The sequence below is a fragment of the Protopterus annectens genome, chromosome 4.part1, assembly GCF_019279795.1.
Source record: "Protopterus annectens isolate FY-2018-M chromosome 4.part1, PAN1.0, whole genome shotgun sequence".
Lineage (NCBI taxonomy): Eukaryota > Metazoa > Chordata > Ceratodontiformes > Protopteridae > Protopterus > Protopterus annectens.
Genome location: NC_056734.1, coordinates 513,638,533 through 513,659,414, shown reverse-complemented (window position 1 = coordinate 513,659,414; position 20,882 = coordinate 513,638,533). Strand labels below are relative to the sequence as shown.

Sequence of the window (20,882 nt, the reverse complement as noted above, 5' to 3'; positions counted from 1 at the left end):
GATACACCACCGGATCTGATGTGGCTCGGCTCAGAGTACTGCGAACCCGGGAAGCGGGATGGAGAAGGAGCGATTAGACAAAAAAAAAAAAGGGGTCAAGCTCCCCCCGGAGAGGGGGGAGACAAGAGCACTCCCATCTGCAGCTGGGCCTGGGTGAACCTCATCATCCGGTCCATGTCTGCATCTGACATACTAAATGTAGACCTCGAAGAGGCCACCGAGGCAGACCTAGAGTGACGCCTCGATGACCTCGACGGGGACCGGGTTGCCTCCTCCTCCCCAGGTCCTGGTGAAAAACAAGGAGACCGGAGCAGAGGAGGAGGCGATCCAGAAACCCTGGATGGAGAAGCACGCTTGGTGGGTGGGGCCATGGAAGAGTCCTCGGCCCGCCACTTATGGTGCTTCTTCCTTTTGGTTTTTCCGGCCTCCCTATCCTCCGGAGCCAAAACGGGAGGTTGAGTCCCGACCGGAGGAAGGGAGGCAGGGGTGGTTGCAACAGAGGACTGGGTAGCTGCCACCAAAGAACCGGAGGTCGGAGCAGAGTCCGGGGGCAAAAGGCCCACCAGAATCAGCTTCGATCTCCGGTCCTTAAGTGCCCTGGGGTTGAACGCTGCACAAATCGTGCATCCCGAAGAAAGATGTTCAACCCCAAGGCACCTAATGCACCGGGTGTGGCCATCTGCCGGTGAGAGCTTACGGCCACACTCGGTACATTTTGAAAAGATGGCTTTAGGGGCCTCAGACATATCGAACGTAAACCACACTCACTAGGCCCCTAACACACCACAAACACTACGGAACAGCGAGGGTAGGGAGGAAAAATTTTTAACAAAGAGGGAACTTACACAAACACACACAATCACACAAGTACAAAAATTCTTAGATTTTTCTCACAAAAAACCTTCCGAATGCCAGGAGCTCAAAATCCAGCTTGCTGGCTTGAAACGCGGCAAACTAGATCTAAGGTCAGTTAGGGTTGGCAGGGGATTATGGGTAAAGGGAGGAGCTAGGAGCTCGGATCTATGCTGTGGTAAAAGTTGCCAGCTGGGATCAGAGATCGGATCCGTATCCCAAAGGTTGCTGACAAATAAAGTTCCTACTTCAGATAAGTTTTGTAGGAAGACATTAACATAGAAGACCACCACCACAAACTAAATTGAAATCGCATTTCAATTTACATCTACTACCCGTGATCTACAGAAACTTTGAGTTTCCAACAGCTGAGATTAAATCATTCAAAAAAAGCAAAGCTCTTACCTGTTCAGCAGATATGAGCAGAATCTCGTGCCGTGCCTTTTCAATGCCCTCTTTTGTGCCAGTGATCTTGATCTGGTTGCTAGCATCATCAGGTCGGGGAATCTGGATCTTTGTGGCAGTCTTAAGCTCTAGCTCCTGTAGCTTCTCGCCACTCTTGCCAATCACGAAGCGATGGTGTTCCTTTGGGATGGTCACTGTAGCAGAGGCCTGAAAGGATAAAAAACTCAATTAATTGCTACCCTCTACATAAGCTACATTCAACTTAAAGTGCATCATAATGCGATTAAGGAATAACTTGCTTCTAGACTTCAAGATGGCCACACACACTGATAAAGTTGATTTAAACCAGTGACTGCAAACCTATGACACTCTTGTCAAGGGTAACACACCAGCATTCAGAGTTACCAACGAAACTGAATAAAAATACCAGATGTGACCTGCACTTTTCTATTAAAATTCAACAAAAGTTATTACTTGATGTTAATATATTAAATGCAGTGTGTTCCATATTTATTCAGTTCAATTCAAAATTACTGTTAAAATTAGGCTTTTTTGGTGCACTATTTTAAGCTCAATTATCAGAAAGCATACCGTTTTCTCTAATAGAAGTCATGGAATTTTTTCACTTTTATAATACATAGCAGCACACGACAACTGGACTATTTTTTTTTTTTTTTTTTTTTTTTACATGAGCAGGGCAAATTCCTCTACACAAACTGGAGGAAAAAAATAACCTGGAGAGAAAATGTTTGACTCGCTAAGCACCACATAAAAGCTGTAAATTTATCCCAGGAAACACGGAATGTCAAGAGACAAGAATCAAACGGCTGTACCCAGCTGCCTTCAGAATACCACCTTCCTGAAATAAAGTAATCTTGGTGCACAACAGGTTAGGGAAAAGTGAGCTAAAAGACACAGGGACTCTGCTTCTCATTCTTCTAATAAAGACCTCAGAAAGACAGTCAGATCTTATCCACTGTTCAACAGGAAAATGCTTGAAAACAAAGCACATAAGCTGACTTGAATATGAAGTACCTTGGACTTGCACCACAGACTGGTGTCAGAGTTCAAATGACAGAAGACATTACACTGTATACAAGTGACATCTGAAATACAGGTTTGCAAGGAGAAAGCAGCAGAAAAAAAGTTTGCCTTAGAACTTGTGGGTGAACTGTAAAGCATATATCCCATTGTCCTTATACATTCCATTTGTTATCAACATTAAACTTTGCCATCAATAACTGCATAAAATTAAGATAAACTGCAAGTTATACCATAAAAACAGTTTTGTATACTGGGCAAGATGGATGGAGTCTTAATGACTACCATACAAGAAAGCAAGCAATTTTTCTTGGCAAGATAAACAGACTTTATTGTAAAAACAAAGGCTGGAGAAAAGAGTTAAAACATTAATGTGATCTTGAGATGCATAGGTTATGAAGTACACTGGTCAAATTATATGTAGAATTAAGATAATTTCTACTGGATTTACACAGATGATACAATATTCTAGATTAAGGTCTTTGGTTTAAGCTAAAGAATTTTTTAAGCAAATAGACTTGAAACAATAATTTAAGTTTAGTGTCCTACATATACAAAGTTATCAGCTTGTTCCCCAGAACAAAAATCAAAAATGCTGTCAATGGGAGACAGTCTGGAGATGCAGACAGCTGTCCATGAAGTCTACCCTGTTCCGAGTGAAGTTTACAAGATTCATGCATATGCAAAGGGGTTAACAGTTTTTCATTTCATTGGCTGCTTTTACTTTGGAAACAAGGTGTTTTTAAGTGCAAGCAATTAAATATGGATTCCCCAAGTCAAATGATCGAGGTAAGAAACTGCATCAAGGAAGGGGCACATTTCTGAACACCGATTATCTCTCATACCTGTTTATTGGTTTACTTATCACACTCACACAGTTTACTTGCACGGGACACTATGCAGCCGCCCACCTGTCAAGCAGTTTAGGCGAAAAAAGGACCAACAAAAATCTGTGAACACATGGAAGTGGTTACAACTTGGCAAGTTTTTTGCGAAGACAAAGGAGAGCATTTAGCTGAGCACTGCTAGGATCATTCAGTTTCAATAGTAACAAATGAGATCTGATGGTGGGGGGACCCAGAGCATTAAGTGAGGTTAAAGTTAAGGTGCTCAAAAGTGGAGAGCACTACCAAATATCTACATAATTCTGGACAAGCTGCTCCAGTCTGATCAGACAAAAAAGAAATTACTGTTCTACACCTAAGAACATTTCAGAAAAAAGAATCAGCGTTCATAAGGGAGTACTTATAAGAGGGGCCTGGAACTTTTATAGTAGTGAGGATGCATCAGTGGGGATCTAGAAGGGAAAATGTTAAGTGGGTAGATTTCAGAAAAATGGAATTAGCATTTGGTATGAAATATGAATTCAGTAGCAGAAACTCTGAATTTACATACTCCAAGGGGTAATGAATGGGCTAGACTGGATAGAAATTATATTTCACAGCAGCAGATTACTTAACTGAAAGCAGACATGCATCTATTTTAGATTGTGCACTAATAAAAGCCACAATAAAAAAATGCAAAGAAAGGAACTGGTGCTAGCTTACTTACTAAATTAAAGGACAACATAACTATTAAATGCTCAACTTCTGTCCTTTGTCTCCCTATTTACAGTCCCTACAGCCTTTAAATTTTTTTTAATATCAACCGTTTCTCCACTACGACAGTATCTTAACGCACTGTGGTGGCTTCTTTCCAAAAACTTAATCCACTCTGAAAAAGCTTGCTGCAGTCTCCAATATGTTGGGAGTCTACACCAATTTTAACACACGTAGTTTTATGGCCAATTCACTACCCAAATTTACATAAGCACAACAGTCCTAAAAACCCACCCATGATGTGATGTCACAGCTCCCTGGTCCTTCCCCTACCTATACAAAAAGTAAAGGCTAGAACAAGGAAACAGTACAAGTTAAATTCTCCTGCTGTAAATCGTCAATCACAGCAGGTAAAAACTCAAACTACACTTGGCACTTTTGACAGCTGAGGAATTTGGGTGTGAAGTGAGATGGGAGATGAGTCGAAGTTGTACAATTTAGCCTTCACAAAAGACTTAGCCATTCTAAAAAGCAGCAGCCATAAAACACTTTGAAAGTCGGCTCTGTGGCATTTTCACCACTTGTGTTTTTAGTCATTGAAAAGCATGAAATGTCAATTAAAACTGACTGAAAAGACAATGCATCCATGTAAAATCTATGCAGTGACAGGAGTTTTCAGAAGAGAGGCCCGTGTGGTGTGGCTTTTCTTTTCAAACAAGCACTGCATTGTGGGATGCCTAGATGCAAACTAAACAATCAGGATGACTTCAAGACGTCATGTGGTCAGACTCGTTGCGCATAAAAATATTTAAAAACCTGTAAAAAGTCCCAAAGTGGTGTTAAACTGTAGGAAAAAACAAAACATGCTTAGAGTCTATGGGTATGGTTCTCCTTTAAACAAATGGGTAATAGAAACTGAAAATTAGGCAAGATAGAAATGTATTCAGAAGGAACACCTAGTGACTGGGATAAAATGAAAAGTTGAAAAATAGGGAAGAAATAAAATCAAAGAGTATTAATAGGAATTCAGATGGTCTGACAAAGGTTGAAGTACTGGACAATACAAGGACCCTCATAAGACCAATTGCACAGTGTTAAAGGGAAACATGAAGTACATGGATAATATGCACTAGCTTAAAACTCCACAGCACAAATTTAGCACAATGAGTTTTGCAACAAAGTAAACAGTTGCCACCAAACCTAAGGAACATACGACAAGGAAACTAGACATCCTAAAAAGGAATGCAAAGACCAAGAACAGGCACAAGTGGAAATATTTATGAAGACAACTACAACACAAGATAAAGATAAACAATAAATAGTCAAGATGGGAAGAAATGTGAAACTATGAACAAGTCTCTGGGAATAGACTTCCTGTGGAAGTTCAGAAGATGGCTTCGAAGTGAATGACCTGAAAGGTTTTGTACAACACAGATGCACAGAACTTTAAGCTGTGGTGACGCAATTACCCAAAGATAAAGAACCTTAAGACCCAGCTTCATATAGACCCAATTTCAATTTTAAAAACCATGAAACAGCGTTAGTCTATGCTATGAAACGGTATGTCAAAATTGGACATAGATCAATGTGGTTTTGTGGCAGGGAAGCGTACATTTGAAAACATTGGGCCAGAGGGAAGCAAAAAGAAAATATCATGACTATCGGGGAGTCTTAAAATAGAGAAAAGAGTTGGCTGGGATTTTAGGTGTACAGCAATGGATGCATTTCCATTCTAGTAGGATTAGAGCCAAGAATTAAGGTGAGGGGTTTCCTCCAAGACAAATTGGTTTAGAAAACATGAACTTGCATTAAACTCCTGCTTTGAGTACCACCAGAAGGACCAATTACATACTCAGTTTCATGCTTTTGGGACTAAAGCGTTGGGCTCTAGAAGAATGGGAATCCATGTGATGTACCAAACCTAAATTCTTGAGACCAGCAGCAAAAAAAAAAAAATATGACCACACAGAAATAAAATCAGTAATGCAGATGAAAAATACAGTTTTGTACCTACCATAAATGTAGATGTCCGATAGGTATACATCTGCAGTCATCACATATGGGTTGTCCTGCCTCAGGCAGCCCTTCGGTCGGCCGGATTCCAAAGTCTGGGTCCGGCGTCGGCTGATGTCGCCCACTCCCTGACTTCAGAGAGCCTGGGGTATAAAATCGTCAGCCGACGCCATCTTCCTCAGTGTTTCTTGCCCCAGATGCCAGGTGCCCTCAAAGGAAGGCTAAATTTGGAGAAATGCAATAAATTCCAAACATGCACAGAAATTATATGTAGATATAGATAGATATATATAAAACAAATACACCATAATAGATAACTCCAGCTAGCTATGAGGGGAAAGTACCCAATAAATACCCAAGAGGGGAAGGAGGGAGGGTAAACCTGACTGCAGACGCATACCTATCTGACATCTACATTTATGGTAGGTACAAAACTGTACTATGTCCTTCAAGGATGCATCTGCAGTCATCACATATGGATAGAATACCATAGCCATATTGGGGGGTGGAGGATCTAAGTAAAGGATGGTGTAGCTAAAATGCCCTGCAGGACTGCCGTAGAAAAGCCTGCTCTGGATCTGGAATATAAAGGTAAATTGTAATGCATGGAAAATGTATGCATGGAGCTCCATGTAGCAGCTTCTAAAATGTCCTTGGTAGCCACCCCTCTTAGGAAGGCTGTGGAGGTGGCCGTGGCTCTGGTGGAATGAGGTCTAATGTTAGCTGGCACAGTTTTTCCCTGAAAGGAAAAACAAAAACGTATGCAATTCCCTATTCATTTTGAAATTGTCTGTTTGGAAATTGCTTTTCCTTGTGCACCAGCAGCATATGCCACCAACAGCTGATCAGTTTTTCTGTAGCTTTTAGTTCTATCCAAGTAGTAGCGCAACTGTCTGTGTATGTCCAGGGTGTGCATTAGTTTCTCCCCTTTGTTTTGTGGACTTGGAAAGGTAGGCAGGTGAATAGCTTGGTTTGAGGCCCTGGATATTACCTTTGGCATAAATGAAGGATTGGTTCTCAATGAGACTCTGTCCTAATGAAAAATAAAAAATGGCTGTACTGCCATGAGGGCCTGTAACTCAGATACTCTTCTTGCTGAGGTTATGGCCAGAAGGAAGGCGGTCTTCCAAGACAGGAACTGTAGTTCTGCAGATGCTGCTGGTTCAAAGGGAGGCAGAGGTAGCTTTTCCAACACGAAGGTAAGATCCCAAGTAGGCACTGGAGGTTTCCTTTGAGGATTGATGTTTTTAATTCCTCTTAGAAACTGTCTTAGGAGAGGATGAGAAAAGACAAGTGGGTCAGTATTGTACTCTGCTGAAATTGCTGAAGCATGAATTTTAATGGAAGAGTAAGACAGGCCATTATGGAGCATTTCTGCCAAGTATTCCAGGATATGTGCCATGTTCATTACTGTCGCATCCAGGCCCTTTGTGGTGCTCCAAGTGTGAAATCTTTTCCATTTTGCTGAATATGCCTTTCTTGTGGAAGGCCTGCGAGCTTCCATGAAGATATCCTTCACTCTCTTGGATAGCTTATCCTGAGGAGGAGTCAAGGTATTTTCCAGGCTGTTAGTTGCAAGGTTTGCAGGTTGGAATGCAGAGTTTTGTAATTGTGCTGTGTCAGGAGAAGTGGCCATTGAGGAAGAGGCCATGGTTTTGTGCGTGACATGCTCTTTAACAGTGGGTACCAGTGCTGTCTTGGCCAGTCCAGAGCTATCAAACACTTTTGGCTGCTCTGTCCTGATCTTCAGTAAGACCTTGGTCATTAATGGAAGAGGTGGAAATGCATACACTGTTAGAGTTCTCCAGCTGAAAGAGAGGGCGTCCACTTTCCATGCTTGTGGGTGGTATGTCCTTGAGCAGAATTTCTTCAGTTGATTGTGGGGGGGGGGGGGGGGCAAAAAGATCTAAGTCTGGCCTTCCCCATGATTGTGTTATCTGTAGGAAGATGTCTGGGTGCAGCACCCATTCGTGTGCATCCATGATATTTCTGCTTAAGCTGTCCGCCAGTATATTGTCTTTTCCTGGCACGAACTGGGATTGCAGCTCTATATTGAGTTTTCAAGGAAAGTTCCCACAGATTCATTGCCAGTCTGCAAAGAGTGTAGGAATGGGTGCCTCCTTGCTTGTTTATGTACCACATAACTGTGGTGTTGTCTGTCCTTATTAGCAGGTGGCCTTGATACAGAAAAGGTTTGAAGGCCTCGATTGCATGCATCACTGCCAGCACTTCCTTTTGGTTTATGTGCATGCGTAGCTCCTTTTGTGACCATAGTCCTTGAATACATCTGCCCTCCATGTGTGCTCCCCAACCGTGGTCTGAAGCGTCCGTTGTAATGGTTTGGCTGGCTATTGGTTTGCTGAAGGGCAGACCCCTGTTCAACTGGCTTGCTTGAGCCCACCACATAAATTCCTTTTGGAGGCATGGAATGAGTGGGATCAAATTTTCTAAGGTGCGACTCTGCTGAGTCCATAAACTCCTTAGGTACCATTGTAGTTTCCTCATATGCAGCCTTGCTTGTGGAATCAGAAGAATGCAAGATGCCATGTAACCCAGGGCCTGCAGGAAATTCCTTGCAGTGAGCTGAGTTTGTCTTGTCAGATTCTTGAAGTAATCCAGTAATTGTCTTTTTCTTCTGTGAGAAAAGCCATTTGGGTGGTTGTATCTAGATCTGCACCCAGAAAAGTTATTCTTTGGGATGGAACAAGTCTTGATTTGTGAATGTTGACTGTATATCCCAAGGCCTGCAGTAGGCGGATGGCATAATTCAAGTCCTTTACCAAAATTTGTTGGCTGTCCGCTTGATTAAGGCAGTCGTCCAGATATGGGTATAGTTGAATCCCCTGAAGTCTGCAGTGTGCAATTACTGATGCCAGGCATTTTGTGAATACTCTGGGCGCAGTAGATAAGCCAAAGGGCAATGCTGAGAATTGATAATGCTCTGAACCTGCAAGAAATCTGAGGTGTCTTCTGCAACTTTGTCTGATAGGGACATGCAGGTATGCCTACTTTAGGTCTAGAGTCACCAGCCAAGACCCCTTAGCCAGCATGGGAAGGAGCTGCTGTAGAGTCAGCATTTTGAATTTTGGCACAATGAGATAAGTATTCAGTTCGGACAAGTCGAGAATAGGCCTCCATTGATTTTCTTTTCTTGGAACAAGGAATAGTCTGGAGTAAAATCCTTGGCCTTGTTCTGAAAGAGGAACCTTTTCTATAGCTTTCATTTGCATTAAGTTGGAGATTTGTTTCAAAGCCTCTGCCCTTTGATTTGGTGGCAGGTCTGGCATGCCTTTTCTTTTTGGCAATGTGTGAAAATGGAACCTGTAACCTTTGCCTATTTGCAGTGTCCATTTGTCTCTTGTAATACTGTGCCAATTTTCTGAGAATAAGGAAAGCTTTCCGCCCAAAGGTGCTTCTAATTGAGCTCTGGTTAGCGGAGTCAAAGCAAACTCATTGAGTCTGTCCTTGTGCAGCAGTTGAAGGTCCTGCACTACCTCTCTGGTTGGGAGGCTGCCATGGACGTCCTCTGTAGGAGCCTCTAGCTTGCCCTCTACCTCTGGCATGCCTGTTCTTGCCTCTTTGGAATCTTTCTGTGTCCGGAAATGACCAATTCTTGGTAGGCCAATTTCTGCTGAATTTTGGTGGTTGGACTTGTAGAAAATCTTTGACTGTTTGTACAGATTTTGCCTTTTCCTCAAATTTCTTTAAGACCTCCTGAGCAGTGGAGCCAAATAACTTTTGCTTTTCCAGTGGAGCATCCAAAAGCTTAGCTTTAACATGGTCTGGCAGAGATTGTTCCTTCAGCCAAGCATGCCTACGTATGACTGCACCTGTCATAGCTGACCTACATGAAGCTTCCAATGCATCATAACCACACTGCAAGAAATGGTTGCTAACCTGCTGGGAAGTTATGCACCAGATCCTGAAGTGATTTACGATCTAGGGGTTCAGGAGAAGACAGTTTCTTAGGCAATTCATCTAACAAATACTCTTGGTACTGTATCATATGAAATTGACAATTTAATGCCCTCATAGAAAGAGTAGCAGAAGTATACACTTTTTCACCCCATCTCTCTAAAGCCCTGGACTCCCTTTCAGAGGGGAGTGGATTTTTAGTAGTGGTAGCTGCAACCCCTTTAGGGCCCTGGGAAATAGTTTCTGGATCAGCAGAGTGGGCCTTGTAAAGAAAAAGATGCGAGTCTGGGACCCTGTCGTACCTATCGGGTTTGTCAGGGGCCAGAGGAAGTGTCAGGGGTTATGCTAGACAGAGTACACATCAATGACAGTCAAAACAGGAGGAATAGCCAAAGGTCTATGCGGAGGTAAATGCAGAAAAGTTCTTAATCTTCTCCTGGAGTCAGAGAATTCCTGGCCCTGCCATTTGAAATGCTCTCTGTGTGAAGGGTCTCCCCGAAGGATAGTTCTTCAGGAGGGGGGCCGAGGGGATTGATTCCTCTGCATCAGAATACTCGTAGGCTGAAAAAATCTCCTCCTGGTAGTCCGAGAGAGCAGAGCCATCAGAGGCCTCCTCTGAGGAGTGGGGATCAGAGGGCTCAACCCTGGGCCTTTTGTCTAGAGGGGGTTGAGAGCCTCTGTCCGGATGGGGTTGAGAGCCCCTAAATAAGGAGATAATGCCCTCTGTTAAAGTTAGAATCTGTGAACTGGTAGAGGGTCCCTGAGGAATAACCCTGGGAGGCATAGCTTTTGTATGTTTAGCAGCTTTAGCCCTGGTGAAAGCCTTTATGGACGTGGATGCAGGAGGCCTAGTTGCACCACGTGCTGGTGTAGTTGTCTAGAGGAATGGTGTCGGACGTTTCCAAGACACCAGTTTGAGGGAAATTCAATGACCGACTCAGCAGGGGCCTCCGGGGCAGAGGTTGTCGGTTGAGCGGTTTTGGGGGTCAGAAGTACCAAGGACTGTTTCAGCCAAGACAGAGACACTCGCGGTAGACCTGGCCGTGGTTCCAGCCGAAACCGCGGCCCGCGTGTGTCAGTCCTTGTCCTTCCGTTTCTTTGTTAAATGTGAAGTCGGAGTCTCCAATGGCATATTGTATGAAAAACTAGCCCCAAAAAATTCCTCTGCAAACTCCGCCCGACGTCCAAGAGTGCATCGGTTGAAGGAAGCACAGGCTGAACAGGCCGAGACGTCGTGGTCTGGGCCTAGGCAGTAAGAGTGGAAATCCTTATGAGGTATTTGTTTCCCACAAGTTAAGCAATTATTAACTTTATCTGACATCGGCTGAGGCAAGAAAGAGTCCCCAACGGGGTACTTAGATTTCTGAAGTCTTCGGTTAGCTGAATTACAGGAGCTGGCTGACCGGCACTTGCGAAATGCTTCTGCTTCGGGCACCACACGGCAAGAAAGACTGAGGAAGATGGCGTCGGCTGACGCTTTTATACCCCAGGCACTCTGACGTCGAGGAGAGGGTGACCTCAGCCGACGCTGGACCCAGACTTTGGAATCCGGCCAACCGAAGGGCTGCCTGAGGCAGGACAACCCATATGTGATGACTGCAGATGCATCCTTGAAGGACATCATCTCTTCTCACATGTGGGGTCCAGATCTGATCCATCAGCTTCAACTCTGCAGTTAAAGTTCATGGCAACCAAAAAGCTCTTGGATACCTCCCCTTACCCACAATAAATCTGTTACCTCAGATCTTACTTGCTAAAATTAGTACTACAGAAGAACGAACTAAACTTTAATGTTGAAAGGATTTAAGACCACCACTTCTGGAGTATTGGAAATAACAAAAATTACCTGAAATTCTCTTCCAGCTCAACCAGATCAAAGGAAAGGGGTTGGAGGGAGAGAAAGTGAGGAGAGATGGAGAAAAAAAATCAATACAGATGGAATGTTATGGTGAGTACATAACTTACCCGATAGTCAATTTTTCATCTTGTCCTCGTATGGGAGAGTCCCAACCTACCTTTACCACGAGCAGAATTATGGGAGGATGTTTCTCAGAACCATAGAAAAGTACAGTTTTGTACCTACCATAAATGTAGATGTTCGAAGATCCACATTGCTGCAGTCCTTACATATGGGTAGTCCGCTGTCCTCGGTCGGCCCGAATACCAAAGTATAAGGCTGACGTCGGTCAAGGCGCTTAAAACTGACATCAGGACGTCAGGGTACAAAAGCGCATGACCGACATCATATCCTCAGTCTTTTCTTGCCCCAGATGTCAGAAGGCCCTAAAAAGAAAGGCCAAAACCAAAAGAAAGCAAAAACCCAAACAACCACCCTTGCACTAATCCTATTTACAATATTCACAACCCAAACCACACAACCGCCTCTAACTATAGAGGGGAAGGAGGGAGGGTAAATTGGACTGCAGCAATGTGGATCTTGAACATCTACATTTATGGTAGGTACAAAACTGTACTATGTTCTTCATCTCACATTGCTGCAGTCCTTACATATGGGTAGAAACCCAAAGCAGAGGTAAGGGAGGATGGCAAAACTATAAAGCATTGGGAGCTGCCAAAATGCCCTGTAAAATTGCAGTGGCAAAACCAGCCCTAGATTTAGAGTAAAGTGGAAGGTGGTAATGCTTAGAGAAAGTATGCACTGAACTCCAAGTAGCTGCCTCCAAAATATCTTTAGTTGCCACCCCCCTTAAAAAAGCTGTAGAAGTGGCAGTAGCCCTAGTGGAATGAGGCCTAATCCCAGCTGGAATCTCCTTACCATGATGGGAATAACAGAAAGCAATACAAAACCCAATCCACTTAGAAATAATTTGTTTTGACACAGGCTTGCCCTGAGAACCCAAAGCAAATGAAACAAATAACTGCTGAGACCGCCTGAACCCTTTAGTCCTGCTCAAATAATATCGCAACTGCCTGTGTATATCCAAAGTGTGCAAAATCTTTTCCCCTTTATTTTGGGGGTTTGCATAAAAAGTAGGCAAATGAATAGTTTGGTTTAAAGCCACACTAGAAACCACTTTAGGCATAAAGGAAGGATTAGTACGTAAAGACACCCTATCCTTATGGAAAATTAAGAAGGCTCAACCGCCATAAGGGCCTGTAATTCAGAAACCCTTCTCGCAGAGGTAATGGCCAACAAAAAAGCAGTCTTCCATGATAAATATTTCAACTCTGCAGTAGCTGCAGGCTCAAAAGGTTGTAGAGTGAGTTTCTCCAACACAAAATTGAGATCCCAAGCAGGAGTAGGAGCTCTACGTGGGGGTCTTATATTCTTTGCCCCTCTAAGGAATTGTTTAAACAAAGGATGAGAAAACAATGGTGGGTCACAGTCATAGTGAGCAGAAATTGCTGCAGCATGAACCTTAATAGAGAAGGACAAACCTTTGTCCAGTAACTCAGTAAGATATTGAAGAGCCACACTTAAATTAGGCTTAGAAACATCAAATTCCTTTGCTGTACTCCAAAATAAAAATCTCTTCCATTTATCTGCGTACACTTTCCTTGTACTAGGCCTTCTGGCCTCCAAAATAACATTCAAAACTTGCTGTGGAAGCTGAGACCCTCCAGGGTTTAAAACAGAATATGCCAGGCTGTTAGATGTAGAGAGTGAAGCTTGACTGAGTAAATGACTGTTCTCCTGAGACAGCAGGTGTGGAATCGAAGGCAAAGGCCATGGAGGCTCCCGTACCAGACTTCTCAGTAATGGGTACCAGTGCTGTCGAGGCCATTCTGGAGCTATTAAAATCATCTTTGGCTTGTCCTGTCTGACCTTCAGGAGTACCTTTGGGAGGAGAGGCAGAGGTGGAAAGGCATACACATGAAGATTGCTCCAACTGAATGAGAGAGCATCCACTTTCCAAGCTGTGGGATGAAACCTTTTTGTGCAAAACTTTGGCAGCTGGTAGTTTAGTGGAGAAGCGAACAGATCTATGTCTGGAGTTCCCCATAACACTGTCAATTTCTGAAACACATGAGGATCCAATTTCCACTGTGGGGATCCATAATTTGTCTGCTCAACACATCTGCTAAGGAGTTCTGTGCTCGGCAGAAACCTTGCCTGAAGATTTAGCTGTAAACAGAGCAGTCTCCCACAAAATCATTGCTTGTCTGCATAGAGGATAAGAATGTTCCCCTTGCTTGTTGATGTACCACATGACAGTTGTGTTGTCTGTTAGAACCAACACCTGCCCTGGAAGAAGTAAATCCTTGAAAGCTATTAATGCAAATTGGACTGCTAACATCTCCTTCAAGTTGATATGTAGATGTTGAAGTCTGGCAGGCCACGTGTCTTGTACCCACTTTCCATTTAGATGAGCTCCCAAGCTTTGTCTGAGGCATCTGTCGTTAGAATCTGACTCGCCTCTGGCGGGTCAGAGAGTCCCTTGTTTAGGTGACATTCCTGAGCCCACCACAAATTCCTTTTGAATGCAAGGTATTATCTGAATGACAGTGTCCATATCTTGGCAGTGCTGTGTCCATACATTTTTGAGATACCATTGTAGCTTCCTCATATGCAGTTTGGCATTGGGAAGCACCAGAATACAAGATGCCATGAACCCCAAGGCTTGAAGGACTGTCCTTGCAGTCAGCCTGGACTGATGAGACAATTGATGGAAGTAAAGAGAAAGATTCTGTTTGTCCGGGGTCAAAAAGGCCATCTGGGATGCTGTATTCAGTCTCACACCCAGAAAGCACATGTCCTGAGAGGGTACTAGACTGGACTTTTAGTTCACAGAATACCCCAGGCATCTTAGCACTGCTATCACATACTGTAAATGATGAAGAAGTTCGTCCTTTCCTTGGGCCAGAATCAGGCAATCGACCAAATAAGGATAGATCTGTATTCCTCTTAGCCTGAAGAAAGCTATCACTGGAGCCAGAACCTTCGTGAACACTCTGGGTGCAGTAGATAAGCCAAAGGGCAATGCAGAGAACTGATAATGAGAAGTCCCAGCCTGAAAACGCAGATACTTTCTGCAACTGAGCCTGATAGGAACATGAAGGTAAGCCTCCTTGAGATCCAGAGTCACCATCCAGTGATCTTTGCCCAGCAGACGTAAAAGCTGTTGTAACGTCAACATTTTGAACTTGGGAATGTCCAGATGTGTTGAGGATAGATAAATCCAAGATTGGTCTCCACGTGTTCCCTTTCTTTGGTACTAGGAACAGGCGAGAATAAAATCCTAGGCCCACTTCTGGCAGAGGGACCAGTTGTATGGCCCCTATTTGAAGTAGCAGAGAAATTTGTTTGTGAGCCTCTAGTCTTTGCTCAGGAGGAACGTCCGGCATGCCTTTGAAAGGAGGCAAGGTATGGAAATAAAACTTGTAACCTCGGTGTAGGATATCCAATACCCATTTGTCTTGGGTAATCAAATTCCAATTTTCCTTGAAGAGTGCCAACCTTCCTCCCAAAGGAGCTGCCAGGCAAGAAGGATCTGGCAGCTGAAAAAGTAGGTCATTGGGCCTGTTCTGAAAGGACTGGCCCCTGCCCTCACCCGAAGATTGTGCAGGTGAACTCCTGTTCTAGGTCTGAAAGAACTCTGAGCTCTGCCCTACCACGCCTAGATCTACCCCTAGACTGAGAATCATAAGAAGGATACGTCCACCCCTTAGCAGGCCAATTCCTACTAAACTTTGGAGGCTGTACTTGCAAAAAATCTTTAACAGCCTGCATGGACTTAGCCTTGTCTTCCATTTTCTTCAAGACAGACTCCACAGGTGAACCAAACACATCAGACTGTAAAGGAGCATCTAAAATCCTTGTCTTAACATGGTCAGATAAATTCTGATCCCTCAGCCATGCATGCCTGTGAAGAACTGAACCAGTGGCAGCCACCCTAGATGAGGCCTGTACAGCATCAAAACCACATTGTAAAGAATGCTTACCCACCTGCTCTGAAACATGTACCAAATCTTAAACTCCTTACACTCAATGCCTTCCGCCAGAGCATCCACCTTAGACTTCAATTGAGAAAGAAGATAGTTTTGATATTTCAACATATGAAACTGGCAATTCAAAGCCCTCATAGCTAGGGTAGAAGATGTATAGACTTTCTTTCCCCATCTATCCAAAGCTCTGGCCTCTTTACCTGGAGGAACCGGATTTTTTACAACAGAGGCCTTGACACCCTTAGGTCCCTGACTAACAGTTTCTGGGTCTGCCCTAGGACTCTTATAAAGATATTTATGAGCCTCAGGCACCCTGTAATACCTATCCGGTTTAACAGGAGCAGGAGGCAGAGAATCAGGATTAAGTGAAGCCTCTGCAAACACATCTTCCACATCATCCAGAACAGGAGGTATAGCCAAGGGCCTATGCTGGGGCAAAAGCAAAAATTCCCTAAGCCTTTTCCTGGAATCAGAGAAGTCCTGACCTTCCCACTTAAAATGTTCCCTCATGGAATGAAGAGTCTCTGAAAAAGAAAAATCCTCTGGAGGAGAAGCAGAAGGAGTCAATCATCTGCATCAGAATCAGAATAAGGAGAGTACTCCTGCAAGTCTTCAGCCGAAGACTCAGAAACATCCGAAGCCTGCTCAAAACTCCCCAACTCTGGCTCCACTCTAGGCCTCTTATCAGGAGGGGGCAAAGAACCTCTAATCAGAGTAATCAAATCTTCTACCATTTTAAGCATGTGCTTCTTGGGCACAGACCCTGCTGCACTAGGAGTGACACCAACAGAAGCTAAACCTGGCCTGCCTCTGGGAGAAGCCTTGGAAACAGAAGGAGGGGGCCTAACCACCCTAGGAAGGGAGGGGAGTACAGTAACTTGGGAAGCCCCTTCAGCCTGACCTGCCTCATGAGGGGCCACATCCTGCAATATCAAAGTCTCCCCCTGGGACTCCAGAGACGCCTCCGTCGAAACCACCGGTTCCACTGACGCCTCTAAAGAACCGACGTCCGGAACGGACGACTCTTCTTGCCTGGGTTTAACCACTTTGTCTTTGTGCTTCTTCGAAGAAGCGGGCGCCGGAGAATCCGACGGCATATTATAATTGCACCGCTTCCCGAAGACCAGCCTAGCACAATCTAACCTTCGCTTAATAGTGCGTTTATTGAACCTAGCACAAAAGCGACACCCAACAACGTCGTGCTCAGGCCCCAAACAAGGAATACACAAAGAATGATAATCCCTATGCGGTATCCGTTTCCCACAAGAAATACAGTTATTCACTTTTTCTGACATCCGGTAAAACACAGGCAAGAAAAAACCAAAATATTCTCCAACGGGGTACTTAGCCAACTTTGATTCGGTCTGAAACTCCGAACTCTAAAAATTTCAGAACGAACGGCACTTGCAACGCTGCTTCTGCATCGGACCATGCGGCAAAAAAGACTGAGGATATGACGTCGGTCATGCGCTTTTGTACCCCGACGTCCTGATGTCAGTTTTAAGCGCCTTGACCGACGTCAGCCTTATACTTTGGTATTCGGGCCGACGGAGGACAGCGGACTACCCATATGTAAGGACTGCAGCAATGTGAGATGAACATCTAAGGAGGCTCTTCCCCTGGAGACCAAATCTTACTTGTGGTAAAGGTATGACAGTTTGCCCATGTGGCTGCTGCACAAATATCCATGGAGGTATGGCTGGAAGACTGCAGATGTGGCCATTACCCTGGTCAACTGAGCTGGGATATTTTCTAATGATTTATGCCTTTTGAGGTGAAGAAATAAATGCAATGAAAACCATTTCAACAAGGTAACTTTGGATCCTGATCCTGGAAGACCTTTTCTAGGGCTTGCAAAGGCAATTAACAATGGACTTCCTCTCTGAAACTCTTCAAAGAGAATCGCAACTGTCCATGAACATCTAAGAAATGTAGAACATATTGACCTTTATTGCTGAAGTTAGGAAAGAAACAGGAAAATGTATTGTTTGAGGAGAAAGCAGTGGCTGGTACGTAAAGACTTGTCTTTATGAAAATTCAAATATGCTGCATGGGAAGATTATGCCTGAATTTCTGATATTGAAATTCTTCTTGCAGATGTGTGAGCCACCTAAGAGGGTTTTTTTTTTAAAACAGAAAACTTAACATCACAAGTCACTGCATGTTCAAATGGAGGTTGATCATGTATAGTACCAAATTAAGGTCCCATGGGGGAGGATCCTTATGGGGATGCCTTAACAGGGTACCTTTCAAGGAAGCTTTGCAAAGTGCGTGGAGAAATGAGAAATCACCCATCCCACTGAAAATCTGAAATGGCCAATTGCACCTTTGCAGCTGCTCCATCAAAAGGATGAGAGTGAATAGGGGACATGAGGGGATCTACATCATGTTGCTGATATTAAATAAACCTCTTCCATTTACTTCTATAGAGGAGTGGATGACTTGAGAGGACATGAAAACATGATGGATCGGCGAGGACAGCATAGGTTATCTGGCAATCCATGGAAACGGAGGAACCAAGCTGTCAGTTTGAGATTGTGAATGGTGGGATGAAGCATTCCTGTTGGATGTGACAGAAGGTCCAGAAAGAGTTCCAGAATCCAGGGTTCCTTCTGTAGATAAAGCCAGAGGAAAGGAAACCATATCTGTCAAGGCTAATGCAGGGCAATGAGGATTGTTCTCTTCAAACTGTTGGCACTCTGAAGGAATTTGGGAATTAAGGTGATGGGGGAAGGTGTACAATAGACTAGAAGGTCAATAGTGTATTACAGCACCCATCAGGGACTCTATAGTTAGGGAGTTAGAGCAAAATAGCCGATGAATTTAGGGGAGAAGCAAAGAAATTACAGCAAGGCTAGCCCCATCTGCGAAATGGTCCTCTGCTACCTTCTGGTTGAGGGACTTGAGGCATGAAAATGGCTCTACTCAACTTGTCTGCTATGACACTGGACTTCACCGGAATTGTTGCTATTAAGAAAGTGGTTGGATGAGATCACCCATCGCTACACTGATTGACACAGAAGGTATGATGTGGCTTCTCCTGGTTAATGTACCAGACCACAGACATGTTGCCTGGATTAAAACGTTACTGTTCCCAGAGGAAGAGCAGTCTAAAATGCCTGCAACAATAGCACTGCCTTCATCTCCAGGACATTTGTGGAGTTTGACCTTGTCTGCAGACCAGGTTCCTTGGACCATCTTTCCCAGATAATGCCCTCCCCCCACCTGATCTGATAAACATGTGATCACCGTAGCCTGTGGTTTGGGGGGGTAAAACTCAACCTTGCTTCAACTGTTCTGACTGAATCCAACATGAAAATTTCAGTCTGCATGCATCTATTATGAGAATTTGGTGAAACACCTGTTGGACATTTAACCACTGTCAGCTAGAAGCCATTGCAGTATCTGGTTGTGAAATCTGGCGGACCGAAAACCATCACAGATGCAACTAAACCTAAAGCCTGTAAGACACAGCAAGTGGCTACCTTCTTGTGTCTGATTAATTTGCATGTTTGAGAGATTGTTCGAGTGAGTTTCGCAATCAACTGAGTGGTGTCTAGTAGTAACCCTATGAACTACTGAGAAGGGTGCAGATGTGATTTTTGGTAATTTATGGTTATGCCTAGTTTGGTACAGACTAACAGTCTCCTGCACAGATAAGTAGATGCTTGCAGGGCAGAATTGAGCCAGTAGTCTAAGAAAACACCCAGAATCATCATCTCTGGTGATTTCATGCATTTGAACACTCTGGGGATGGTAGTGAGATCAAAGTGCAGTGCTCTGAAATGGCAATGACTGGCTCCCGGCCAGTACAGGTATACTCTGGAGCATCTGTCCATTTGTATATGGTAGCATGCATTTTAAGATCTATCCAGCACATCCAATTGTCCTGTTCCACAAAAGTATGAACTGCACTGTGACCATTTGGAACTTGCAAGGAATGGACTTGTTCAATCTGTTGAGATCCAGGATTGGTCTCCAAGCCCCTGGTTTTCTTTGGAACCAAAAAACCTTTAGTAAGTTCTGAATCCTCTTCAATCTTGGGGGGACCTCTCAGATTACTTTTTTCAACAGTGTTTTGAATTTAAAAGACTGCTCGATCCATTTGACTGGGTAGAACATCTGAGATTTTCATGTTTGGGTGGTGTTGAGAAAAGGGAAGGTGGTAAGCCCTGGATATTGTCCTATGCATCCACATATCAGAAGGTATATCTTTTGCCAGGCCCTTCAGTGCAGGGATCGTCAACCCTAGATTGCCTCCAGAAATGGATAATTGGTCCTCCTTTCAGGAGCGCTGCAAAAGCTTCCCCAAGACACACAGAAGCCCTAGTTCTGGAGACCTACTCTCCTGCGAGGGAGGCATCTTCCATCACTGTTCCCTAATCTGCCTCACGGGGCACTACACATGCATCTCTTGGTAGGATCCCCACCACCAAGAGAATTCTTGAACCACATTTTCCAGTTTCTACTCAGACCTTTAGGAGAAGGTCTCTAAGGAGCTTAAAAAAAAGTATGCACACAGTAAAAAAGTCTTTCATTCCTTCTCACACCTGGACAGCATATCTGCCACTGGGAACAAAAAGTGAAGTGCTGGTTGAAAGACTTAAAAGGCTCTGCTAAATCACACAGGTTCATCCAGGTCTGCCTTCTCAGAGATGTCAGAACCCACCGCCTTACTCATTCCTTCAGCTGAATGTGATATGAGCCTCTTGGAAAGTTCGCTACAGAATGTAAGGTGGCTAAATGGGAAGCTAATTTCTCTCTTGCACCCTCAGAGAAACTGCTCCTTTCAAGTGAATCTGACATCTCCTTGATCGAATCCTTCTCCAAGCTGGGGAAATGAGGAAGGTAATTCAGCGAATGCAAGGCAAATGTTGCCAAAGAAAAGAGTTCCTCAGTGGGGTATATCTGGAGGGAGGGGGGGCGAAGACAAAAAAAGGGAGGGGGGGCGAAGGCAAAAAAGGGAGGGGGCCAAGACAAGAGAGAAAAGAACAAAAGTAACCCAATAAAAAGTGGTTACTGTTAGTGTTGCGTGTTTTTAAGAAACGAGGGGGAGATAAAGGCTAAATACACTAACAAAGTGTAGAAAAACAACTAAAGGAAATATTACAATACGTGATAATCCAAGAGCTAGCTGATCTGACCAAGTCTTTGTGAAGCAGCAAAATGAGATGCGAGGTAACAAGGAGATGCATGGTGGGTAAGGGGAGG

General features: G+C 44.0%; 1 protein-coding gene across 1 annotated transcript in view; it reads right to left on the bottom strand.

Annotated features, from left to right (window-relative positions):
- The window catches only part of LOC122801243 (high density lipoprotein binding protein), a 1,918,659-nt gene that overhangs the window by 1,527,938 nt on the left and 369,839 nt on the right, over positions 1-20,882 (bottom strand). Inside the window, exon 6 of the mRNA XM_044070795.1 lies at positions 1,258-1,464. Coding sequence (XP_043926730.1) covers positions 1,258-1,464 — 207 coding nt within the window. The remainder of the gene's footprint in view (positions 1-1,257; positions 1,465-20,882) is intronic.